The following is a 13,110-nucleotide window of genomic DNA, read 5'->3' as shown; positions in this document are numbered from 1 at the left end:
CCCAGCTGCTCCACTTCCTGTCCAGCTCTCTGCTGTGGCCCGGGAAAGCAGTAGACGATGGCCCAAGTCCTTGGGCCTCTGCACCCATGTGGGAGACCCGGAAGAAGCTCCTGGCTCCTGGCTTCGGATTGGCACAGCTCTGGCTGTTGCAGCCATCTAGGGAGTGAACCATCAGATGGAATACCTCTCTCTCTCCCCCTCTTTCTCTCTCTCTCTCTCTCTGCCTCTCCTCTCTCTGTGTAACTCTGACTTCCAAATAAATAAATAAATCTTTTTTTAAAAAAAGATATACTCTAAGAGCTTTTCCTAAACTGTACATTCCCCATTTTATTATGCATTGTAAAGTTCTCCAAGTAAATGCTTTTTCCAAATATATTCTGACATATATTAAAATAACTAAGAAACCTTCAGCAAAAATATTACTGAGCATAAATTCCATTGACGATATACATGAACCACATTTCATTCTGAATTTCTGTCATGTTTTATTTTAGATTTAATAATTTTCTTTATTTATTTATTGCTTAGCTTTTTGTATATTTTTCATCAGCCCAACCCATGAATCTCCCTAAGTTTTATGAATTTCCTATCAATATGTTCAAGCACATTGTTGCTCTATCATTTATGTATTATGCAGAAATATGCTCTAAGAGCTTTCTGATGTGATCCAGGGTGCACGGCTTGCTCTCCAGGACTGCTATGAGCTGTTCTCTTGCAACACTTGGGAGTCCCTTTACCTCTCTTACCTTAGGCACTCAGGATGCTGGTTACCATGTTTGTTTCTTTACCATTTTGGTAGCAAATATCCTACTGAAGGTTCATGAAAAGTGGTGCACATAAAGTGAAAATATTGAAAATATGAATATCTGAAAGCATATTTTCCCAGTCTAGCAATTCATTACCCCCAACAATACAGCTGATTTTCAGCTCAGTAAAGTTTAAGGTTCGTTAGCTTTGCTCTCTAGTATCCCCAGCAGTTTCACATTGTCCTTTTCTTTTTAAACACTCTTTAACTCAATGGTTTAAGAAAGACAAGGCAATCTCTTATAATTTTACCTGTGTTCTAACGAAATATCCGTCATTTGGCAGGGTTCCCAATGTGCAGCACAGCTTCATCCTCCTTTACAGTCCCGCAAATAACCAGACCTGACACCAGGAGGCTGTTTCAGTTGTTGCATCCACTCATCAGCTAAGACAAAATGTTACAAAAACCAGTGACAATTACACATGAATTTTATTGAAAATCAGAAGCAAATGAGAGAAAAATGAGAGGCAAGTTAAACGATCGGGACTGGCCACTGATCAGGACCGACATTCCTTACCAGAGTACGGCCCCCAGCAGCGAGTTAAACAGCTTTTTATAGTATTCTGTCCACTAGGGCTCACAATTTCGAACCGGACCCCTGGTATGCAGTGAACAATAAAGAGGAAAACCAGAATATGGTTGTAAGATAACAGTTAACAACAACAAACCCAATAGCAGATCCAAGATATGGTGGTAAGATAACAGTGAAGGACACATTTCTGTCAACCTAGTTCCTGGGAATTTGGGCCCACATAGTTTCACAAGATACACACTTAGACGTTAGCAAGCAAGGCTAATATGTGCAGAAGCAAGAGATCTGCAATTAACTTTTAGCCACACTCACTCCATTTTGATTCTGATTTTACACAATGACAGTGATTCATTTATCTGAACTTAGAGATGTTTTTTGGCTCTGTCTTGCTCTGCTCAGGCCTCTTGAAGAAAATACTACAAAGACCAGATGGCATTAAAAAAAACAACAAACATTTATTTCTCACAATTCTGGAGACTGAGAAGTCCAAGATCAAGGGTCCAACAGATGTGTCTGGTGGGGGCTGGTCTGCATAGACAGCACCTCACATAATGTAAGCCCTCAATGCCCTTATAAAGGAAGCAAGAGGAGGTGCCTTTCCCCTTCTCCCTGTGTCTTTACTTGATAGAAAGGGCAGCACAGCTCTCTGGGGCCTTTTAAAAGAGCATGAATCTTATCCATGATAGCTGTGTCCTGGTAACTTCATCATCTCCAAACGGCACCACCTCCTACTACCATCATCTTAGGCAATAGGGCTCCAACATATGAATTTGGTGGAAACACATGTGTTCAGACCATAACTGGTACAATCTGAACTCTGTTTCCAGTCAGTACTTCTTCTCCAAATGTTGTTTTGTGCAGTAGTGTGGTTTTAAAGGAATTGCTTTATGTAGATATTAATTGGAGACCTGAAATTTCCTAATTAAAAAGATTTTAAATATCTTGGACAGTGTTAGTGTTCTTGTTTTCGAGTTGAAGTTTGATTTTCTTTAATTGGAAGGTAGAACTTACACAAATTTACTTTTATTAAACTTGTGTGTTAAAAAATTTTTAAATCTGATATTTTTCCAAGTATATGATACTTGATAATTGTAGTCACCATAGTATATATTAGATCTCCAGAATTTGTTTTATTAAAGTATTTAAAAGTGAGATTTATTTGAATTAGAGACCTCCAGCCACAGTGGCATGGAGAGGGGCTCCAGGAGAGACAAAACCCAAAAGGGCTGGTGGTAGTGAGGTTTTTAAGCACAATTTGGGCAAGAGTAAAAAATTATCAGCTTGATATTCAGTTACAAGATGGGGGAAAAAACATCAAAAGATCTGATTTAAAATTTTATTTGCCCTGTCTGGCTTGCTCATAAAACAAAAAAGCCATGCAGAATGGTGGGGTGGATAACTTGTTTTTACAATGAACTGTGAGCTCAGGAGGATGGAATCACCACCCCCTTGCTATTCTCATGGGAAAATTGGGAATGCCTAAGGAATGGGGATGATACTGTTGACCTGACTAAAGGGGAAAACAAGCATTTTGTACCCTAAATTTCCACCAGGACTACCTGACTGCCTCTTAACCCATCTGACTCCTCCCATTTCCTCCCTCAGAAGAATGTTAGGAGAACTGGGCTTATCCTTTGACCTACTTCTCAATTCCCTTCCAAAACCACCCCCACCAAGTGCCTGATAATCATCTTTCTACTCTTTATGTAAGTTTGACTTTTTTGATTTTCTGTATCAGTGATGTGATACAAAAATTATCTTTTTGTGTGAAGATTATTTCACTCAGTACAGTATTCATGTATGTTTTACTTTTTTATTTCCATGCTCCAGAGCTTGGCTATTGTAATGTGGCAATAAATATAAAAGTGCAGAAATCCCTTTGAGACAGATATTTTATTTCCTTTGGGTAGATATCCAAAAGTGGAATTTCAGTACCATATGGTAGTTTAATTTTTAATTGTTTGCAAATCTTTCACATTGTTTATAATGACTGTGTAAATTTACCAGAGTATGGGGGGGAGTTCTCCTTTCTCACCCATGCTTGTCATCTTGTTTAAAGAAGATTTATTTTATTAATTTGAAAAGCAGAGTAATAGAGAAAAGACGGAGAGAGAAATCTTCCACCAACTGGTTTACTTCCCAAGTGGCCATAACATCCAGGGCTAGACTATGCTGTAACCAGGAACCTGGAACTCCATCAGGGTCTCTCATGTAAGTGGCAGGTGTAAGGCCCAGTGGATGGGCCATGTGGTTACCTGGCTTCCATCAATGGTGGCAGGGGCTAGAGCCTAGGATGGTGTCTGACTGTGCCATTTTACTAACAGCAGGGACTAAGCACAGGGATCATCCCTCTCTGTCTTCCCAACACATGAGTAGAACACTGGACCTAAAGCAGAGAAGGCAGAACCCAAACTAGCACTCCAATATGGGATGCTGGCATCAAGGAGAGGCTTAACCCAGTGAACCACAAGGCAGTCTCTCCATCCCCTCATCTTTTGACTTTTTGATACTGGCCATCCTAAGTGGTATTGTGAGGAGTCACATGAGTTAATAGGTAGTCAGGGTGGTCCCAATAGAATTTGTGGTGTAAAATGTTTGCTTCCTTCCCCAAAATGGTTTCTTTAGCAAGAGCAAACAGCCTGACTTTCTTCCTTCAGAATCAACAAGTTTACCCTGAGAATAGCAAGGGAGCTCTTCCTGAACTTACAGCTTATTGTGAAAACAAATTACCTATCCCACACTTCTGGATGGTTTTTTGTTTTATCATGAGCAGGCCAGACAGGATGAAGAATTATAAATCAGGTCTTTTGATGGATTTTGTCCCCACCTGGTAACTGAATGCCAGTCTGATTGTCAAGTTTGTTTTTCCTTTGAAATTGTACTTAAAAACCCCACTACCACCAGCCCCTTTGGGTTTTTTCCTCTCTTGGAAGCCCTCCTGCCTGCTGGAAGTCTGGAAGTCTTTGAATCTAATAAATCTTTTTAAATCTCTCTGTTTGTCCACTTGGAAATTCTTCTTCCATGTGAGACAAAGAATTAAGATAATAGTAATAATAATTTCTCCCTCGCTATTTTCCTGTAACAGTATGAATTGAAATCTTATTGTAATTGTAATTTTGATTTGTGTTACTCCGATGGTTAGTGATATTGAGCGCCTTTTCATATGCCTACTGACCATTTGTACCTTGTTTGTGTTCTTTGGGAAAATGTTTACACATGTCCTTTGTCTATATTTATTTTTGAAAGGACAATAAATCAAAAAGGTTTCATTTGCGTATAAAAAACAATGCCAATAAAACTCATTTCATTTTACTGTTACTTGGAAATTTTTTTAGTTCACTGTAAGAGTAAAAACCAAAATATTCATTTATTTGGAAGGCAAAGTAAAAGAGATAGACAGAGACAGAAAAAGACAAAGAGCAACAGAGAGAGAGAGAGAGAGAAATCTTCCATCTGCTAGTTCAGTATCCAAATGGCTGCAAAAACCAGCAGAAGCCAGGAACCTGGATGCTTCCCAGGCACATTAGCAGGGAGCTACATTGAAAGTGGAGTAGCTTGGACTTGAACCATTGCTTTGTTGTGAGATACAGGCATTCTAAGCTGCTGCTTAAGTGGCAACAACATCTGACCTTTTTTCCTATTTTTTTAATTTAGTCATTTTATTTTGTCTTATTTTTGTTATTGAATTTATGAATTTCTTGTATCTTTTTGATATTATCCCCTTAGCAGATATATGGTTTATAATATTTTCTCCCACTTCAAAGGTTCCCTTTTTTATTGATTATTTACTACGTAGAAACTTTTAAATTTGATACAGTCCTACTTATTTATTTGTTTTTAGTTCCTGTGCTTTTGATGTCATACCCAAAAAATTATTGCTAAGTCCAGCATTAAGGATCTTTACACTTATTTCTTCTGTGAGGTTAATGTATAAGTTTTTGAATTGATTTCTGTGTCTAAAACAAGGATCTGACTTCATTCTTTTGCATGTGGATATCCAGTTTTCCTAGTACCAGTTTTTGTAGAGCCTGTCCTTTTCCCATACTGTACATTCTGGCACATTTGTTGACGATTTAATTGATTAACAGATACGTAGGTTTATTTATTGGTTCTCTATTCTGTACCATTTGTGTATCTATCAGCTTTTGTGGAAGCAAAAATACCTAAAAGATTTTAGGTAAAAAAATTAAAAAAAAATTTAGATTTTAGGTAAAAAATACCCAAAAGATTTTTTAGGTATTCCATTAAATCTGTAATCATTTGGGTGGCATGTACAATTTAATAATCTTAATTCTTCCTACCCATAATATGATATTTTTTGCATTTGTTTGTGTCATCTTCAATTTCTTTTTTATATACTTCACAGTTTTTAAGATACAGATCATTCACTTCTTTGGTTTTCTTTTTCCTAAGTGCTGTATTCCTTTGGATACATTTGCAAATGGGTTGTTTTCTTAACCTTCTTTACAGTAAGTTATTGTATAGAAAAATAATTTATAGTACAACTCATTGAGGACAGAGGTCCTACATAGGGAGTAATTGCACAGTGATTCCTGTTGTTTATTTAACAATTGACACTCTTATTTATGATGTCAGTGATCACCCGAGGCTCTTGTCATGAGCTGCCAAGGCTATGGAAGCCTTTTGAGTCCACAAACTCCATCAATATTTAGACAGGGCAAAGTGGAAATTCTCTCCTCCCTTCAGAGAAAAGTACATCCTTCTTTGATGGCCCCTTCTTTCCACTGGGATGTCACTCAAGGAGATCTTTCATGTAGATCCTTTTTTGCAACCGTGTTTTGGCTTTCCATGCCTGAAATACTCTCATGGGCTTTTCAGCCAGATCTGAATGCCTTAAGCTCTGATTCTAAGGTCAGAGTGCAGTTTAGAGCATTTGTCATTCTATGAGTCTGCTGTGTATCCTGTTTCCCATGTTGGATCATTCTCTCCTTTCTAATGATATCTATTGCTATTACTAGATTTTGGTCTTATTTATGTGATCCCTTTGACACTTAATCCTAATGCCATTTTACATGTTAAAGTGACTGTATTAAGTGTGTAACTGATCATATAGATAGGATTAAATGTCATAGAATTTTTTATAGCTAAATAATATTCCATTGTGTATATATACCACATTTTTTATCCACTTATCTGATAATGGACACCTTGGTTAATTCCATATTTTGGCTATTGTGAATGGTTTGCTATAAACATGATGGTGCAGTTATCTCTTTGATATGATGTGTTCATGACTTTCAGGTGTATAGCCAATAATATATATGGGATTGCTGGATTATATTGCAAGTCTAATTGTAATTTTTTTAAAAAAGCATTTCTTTTTACTTAGTCTAACAATGGGTTTGTCAGTTTTGTTTTTTTTTAAAATGACTTTTTGTTTTATTTATCCTTTCTTTAGTCTCAATTTATTTATTTTTGTTCTGATGATTGTTATTTCCTTCCTTCTACTGATTTGGCATTTAGTTTATTCTTTATCTTCTTGTTCCTTGAGTTTCATTGTTAGTTTGCTTATTTTAAATCTTTTTACTTTCATTCTTATAGTTGAGATTTTATTGGTTATGTTGAGAATCAATGCACACATGTTTTCATTGTATCCAATCTTTATCATATGTGCCAAATGTCTAGAACACCATGTGTTGATTTTTTGAGTTAGTTCAGCTTCAAATCTGCTGTTACATTTTCCTTAAGGGTATATCAAATGCCAACATTTTCAAATGCTTCATAAGTTTTTATGAAAGTCCCATGAATTTATAATATGTCATAATGTACACCACATATCAAATTTCCAATATTTCATAACAAAGTAACATAATTATTAGAATAACTGTACTACAACTAAAGATGTTAGAGTGTGTACACAAATCTGACAGAGTGACAATCATGGAATGGTTTTCTTTAGGAAACAATTTTATTAAATAGCAACATGGGCGCAGAAGTAATTGAAAATGTTCAAGTCATATTAAATGTATAATTGTGACTCCAAATTGCCATTTAGTATGCTTAGTATTATAGGATATAAAAACTATGCCTAATATGATATGTTAAAATGAGAGTCGAGATAACCCAAGCCACCATAATTCAACATTGCACTATTTTCTAGTTGTTCCAAAAAATGAACAACTATAATGATTTCATCTCTTGAAGAAAACTTTATGCTTTAAAATTGTGGTGAGGTGGGATTCACTCCTTCTTAAAAATGTTTCTAGAGCTAATCACAAAAATGTTGTATATACAAAAGCATTGATAAATTCCTTGGGGGCTGGTAATGTGGCACTGTGAGTTGATCTGCTGCTTGTCTCTGACAACCCATATCAAAGAGCTGATCTGAGTCCCAGCTGCTCCACTTCTGATCCAGCTTCCTACTGAAGTGTCTCATAAGTCAGCAGGAGATGGCCCCAATACTGAGCCCCTGGCACCCATGAAGGAGACCAAGAAAAAGTTCTTGGCTCCTGGCTATGATCTGGCCTGCAAACTGCATGCCTCCCTTGGGCCCTTACTTTGTGGTGATAAATTACCCTTGTTGGATTTTCCTTCTCTGCTTCTTCACTGGGTTTTGAGTTTCTGAAGATATGGTGGTCTAGATGAAAGGGATTTTACTAATAGGAATATTTTGTTTTTTGAGTATCCATCATCAAAATGTTTAGCAATATCCTGCCACAAGATGTTCCCTGTCCTATCACATATGGAATACTGGGAAAGACCAGTATTTTATGGAAAATTTTACATACTTAATCGTAGTTTCTAAAATTGAGAAAAAAATGGCACTGCAGGCATATAGTGACAGTTTCACAGAGCTGTCTTCTAACTTTTGTAGGGCCTGCTATATTTGATTTGTTTATACCAATCAATTAAGTATCTCCTCATATCTTTTATTCTTCTGATCCTCACATTTATGGATTAGGAATGTGGCTTACTGATTTTAAGTTTCATAGAAAAATCTATTTTGGTGTAACATAGCGAGTAGTACAGCTTTGACAACAGATGAGCAATTCTCTAAGGACAGTTATCCAGGACACCTATCTCAGAGACTCCAGGAAATACCTAAGGCAGGGCTACTTATGCCTTCATATTTTCAGGCAGAGGCAGATCTATACCATGTAGCCAACAAGGAAAAATTACCAAAAAAACCTTTCCCATATTAATTTGGGAATATGTATCATTTTGTGATGTGTACATAAGCATTCTTCACAAATATGTATTCAAATATCTCAATCTTATATCTTTTTGTACATTTAAATCTGCTGATTCTCCCTTCATCCAATAGTAGCACTATAAACCTAAATAATGTATGTGATTTTGTTTTTTAGGTTAGTAAAGATCCAGAATCAATCTTATACAAAATACACTTGTCCTCAATTTTATTTCCTGTTTCCTGCTATTGCTATCATATTACTTAACATTCAACTTTTAATAGGAAAAATGTATATATTATAGGACAATAAATTTTTCCTTACTTAAAGATTATTATAAATATTATGCTGTATGCTGACTCACAGTTTTAATTAATCTTATAGAATTTTAGAGAATGTTTTCTGGAATATTTTCATGTAATTTTTTTTCACATTTTAGGTGTACAAGAATTTCCAGAAAATATAAAGTGCTGTAAGTGTTTAACAATTATTGAAGCCAGTGTCAATCCTATATCTAAGTGAGTATAAATGATTTTACTTATATTTATGTTTCCATAGGCTAATAATGTACTAAGATTGATAAAACTCACATAATAATTGAAACTTAAATGTAGCATTGGTGCAGCATTCAGTAGAATGGTGGGAAAGAAATAACCAAATCAAGAGTTTGAAAAAAATAAATAAAAGTGTTGCTGAGAAAAAATGAAGGTCCATTTGACATAAGATGGCATTACTGTAAAGCAAATTATGTCATCATTTTCCATAGCTCTCAGAAACTGTTTCATAGATGAGAGTCAAAACTAAGAGAATAGTTATTAATTATGGTTGTAGTGGGAAATTAGCATAAAGGAAATTCAAAATAGTGGAAAGGTTTAAAGAATTGATAAAGGTAAAATGAAAATAGCTTATTGTGTAGTCTGAATAAATTAAGTATAACTGAAATACACAGTGCTTGGGTACCAGAGATTGTCACAAGAGCAAGAGATAATATTGAGAAGATAGCAACGTGAAATACATGAACAATAAAGAGGAGCTGATTAGAAGGGTGTGTGTTTGTGTGTGTGCGTGTGTATATGTGTGTGTGTGTGTGTGTGTGATTTAAGATCTCCTAATCTAAAAATGGCATGGAAAAATAAGACAGCATGTGACTGTGTTGTGAGTATGTTGTAGTGTCAGAAAGCAGTGGAGTCAACTATGTCAAGAAACAATAAAGTGAATGCATTGAATAAGTTATTAACAATGGAAGTAAAAAGTTCTTCAGAGGCTGCCTACAGCAGTAGCAGTATTTGGAAGAGTTTGAAAAAAATCAATGGCAATAGAATGCAGATAACAGGTTTCATCGTAAGATGGCATTTTAATTATGTAAAGCTGATGGTAGAATTTGAGAAAAGTCCTTTAGACCTTTGTCCACATGAAGTTGGGGAGGTTGAAATAATCTGAAATTTATGAAAAGTGATGTAAAATGGTATTTTCAGAAGTTACGAAGAAGTTTGTCAAAGGGAAGTTGATGGAAAATTTTATGTCGGTATTGTTGAGGAGAGAATATTGAGGAAGGTTTTCTGTGGCTCATGGAAACGGGGTTAGATGAGACAGGGAATGAAATAAAATACATTTAGATGGAGATCTGTACAGTAATTGGTTTATAAAATAATTTGAGGCCTTTATAAAGTAGAAAGTGTGCAACACCAAGTAGTAAAACGTGTTTGAAAGTTGGAATTTTTCTACCTTAAAAGTGAACTATCAAGGGGAAAAATCCAAAGCAAAGACAAAATGCTAAAAAGCTATTCCATCACATAGATCAAATGTAATTTTCTCAATGTATCAATGAAAAAGCTGTTACTAACCTCTCTTAGCAGGAAAATATTCCTTGATTTTGGTCATATTACCCAGGACAGTTGATAAATTGGATTGTTTTGTAATTATTTAATTCTATTTGTTCATCTTACTTATGAATCATGGTAGATCTTGTAGTGAAAACCAGATGTTAAATAAATCTTCAAGAAGTTTAAAATCTAATTTTATTATGTCATTCAAGTCTTTCATGTTTTTATATTTTTAAAAGTAAAAAACCTATTTAATAAAAAAGATTAACACTATAAACATCAGTCTTGGAATTCACAAAAATTAATAGAAAGTCAGTTTAAATAATACCTTAATTTTAAAGTCACATTTAAAATACATAATGTAGATGCAGCAGAATTAACTCATTTAGATGTATGGTTCAGGTTACTTTAATAAATATGTAGTCATGTAACCATCACCATAGTGATGCTATAGATTATTTGCCTTAATATAATTATTTTAGCTCAACTATTCATTGATCTGTTACTATCCACATAGTTTTGTCTTTCCTGAATATAATATAAATATGTCATACTTTTGTGTGTGTGTCATACAAAGTATAATAACTTTATATTTTTCCATGTTGTTTCGGTAATTGGTACTTCATTACCGTTTTTTACTGGGCAGAATGCCATTGCATAGATAACATTATTTGTTTAACTACTTATCAGCTGATAGATATTTGAGTTGTTTACTATTTCGACTTCTATGAACAAGGCTGATACAAATTATTTAAGGAGTTTGTATAAGCATGCTTTTATTTCTATTGTGTAAATACCTAGGATTAAACACTTATGAATATTTTTCTGGATAGTATAGTATGTGCATAAAAATTTTCAAACTATTTTCCAAATTAGGTATTCAATTGTACATTCACAGCAGCAATAAATTAGAATTTCAATTGTTTCTCATCTTTGTCAGAATTTGCTAATATCAGTTTTATTTTTTCTATTTTGACCATTTAACATTTAACACTTAATAACCAATAATTTAATAATCAATAATTCGATAACCAATCATTTTAACATTTTTAATGTCTATCATCTTGCCATGTATTTTTTTAAGCTTTTATTGATTTGAAAGTCAGAGTTAGAGAGAGAGAGAGGACAGAGAGAGCTATGTATTTATTTTAAAATCTGTATTATTCCTTTGGTAATTCTGATCTCTTGTCTATTTTTATTGATTTATCTTTTCATTAAAAATTATATATTATGAATAAAAGTATTTTAGCAGGTATTTTCTTTAAAAAAAGGCTATTCTATGTCTCCAATCTTTTCATTTTCATAAGAAACCCTCTAAAAGAGAAATTTTCAGTTTTAATGAAATCCTATCTAGTAATATTTTTGTTGTTTATGTTGCTCCAAGAGAGCTTTTCTAAATTCATGATCACAATAGTTTTACCCATCCACCTTCTGGAACTTTTATAGTTTAGGATTTACACATAAAGTCTATGATTCATTTTAAGTTGATTTTTATGTATATGCAAAGTTTAAGCATCATAGACTTTTTTTTTGTATAGATATCCCATTGATCCAATATCATTTTTTTAAAGTATCCTTTTTTCATAGAATTGTTGGTTCTTTTGTTATAAATCAATTGATCATATACATTTGTGTCCTTTTCTAGATTTTAAGTTTGCTTCTTCAATGCCAGCAGCTGAGTGAGAGTGAGGCTCCTAGCAAGAAGAAATAATGTAATGTCATATAGCTGTGGAATTGTCCTCCCATCATATTTACCACATTCTATTTGTAGTAGATCAAATCAGAAATCAAAGGGAGAATATAATACAAGGGCATGAGCATCAGGAGGTTAAGGATCATGAAGGGTCTGACGTATGTTTGCTGACAGTGTTTAGTATCAGTGCATGTTGAATGTTGTCGAAGTGTTTTTTTTTTTTTTTAGTGTCTTTTGAAATGACCTTATGGTTTTCCTTCTTCAGTCTCATCGTTTGTTGAATAATATCTATTGAGTTTTGAATGTCATCCAATTTTGAATTCCAGGAGTATACCCTACTTCATCATGAAGTTCTGCTGTTTTTTATATACTCATGGCTCTGATTTGCTAATATTGTTAATATTTACCATATAAATTCATGAGGCATTTTTAGCTAGGCGTTTAGTCTAAAGTTTCTTTTCTTGCAATTTCCTTGGTTTTGGCATCAGAGTAAAACTGACTTCAAACAATGAGTTCAGAAATGTTTTCTTCTATTTTATATGAGCTTGTACAGAATTTGTATTATTTCTTCCTTAAATATTGGCAGAATCTGTACAGTCATCAGGTCCTGGAGTTTCTGTTATGGGAAATTTTTTGATTACAAATTGAATTTCTTTGGTAGCAATGGAGTTATTCAAACTGCATACTTCTACCTGAGTTATCTTTAGTGGCTTATGGTTTTTGCTTTTCAAGAATTTGTATACTTCATAAAAGTTCTCAAATTTATTTTTTTCTTGATTAATATACTAGAGATATATCAATTTGATTGATCTTTTTCAAAAAACCATGTTTGGGTAGCATTGATTTTCTGTTGCTGTCATTGACCTAAAAAATCTACAGTTTAAGCCGTGAAAATCCTAGAACATAAAAATTCCAGTTTTGAGGGTTATTGTTGTAGCTTTGCCTCTGAATATGAACTTTAATATCACTTGAATACCTTAACTAAATCACTGGTAAAAGTTATCACAATAAAACTGAACATAACTGCTCAATGAGAAAAATAAGGGCCAACATTTACTGAGAACCTACTACCATGTCTTCAGCTTTTAGATAAATTATTTCATTTT

The 13,110-nt window shown here is 34.1% G+C and overlaps 1 protein-coding gene across 7 annotated transcripts in view; it reads left to right on the top strand.

Moving 5' to 3' along the window:
* Positions 1-13,110, top strand: part of LRRC7 (leucine rich repeat containing 7) — a 589,098-nt gene that overhangs the window by 250,918 nt on the left and 325,070 nt on the right. For all 7 annotated transcript variants that reach the window (XM_051857612.3, XM_089337199.1, XM_051857607.3 and 4 more), the window contains one exon: positions 8,928-9,006. In XM_051857612.3, coding sequence (XP_051713572.2) covers positions 8,928-9,006 — 79 coding nt within the window. The remainder of the gene's footprint in view (positions 1-8,927; positions 9,007-13,110) is intronic.

Source organism: Oryctolagus cuniculus, chromosome 7 (assembly GCF_051225735.1).
Source record: "Oryctolagus cuniculus isolate XC-2025 breed Fujian yellow rabbit chromosome 7, ASM5122573v1, whole genome shotgun sequence".
Taxonomy (NCBI): Eukaryota; Metazoa; Chordata; class Mammalia; order Lagomorpha; family Leporidae; genus Oryctolagus; species Oryctolagus cuniculus.
The sequence above is the reverse complement of the archived record's forward strand: the minus strand, read 5'-3'. Positions and strand labels throughout refer to the sequence as shown.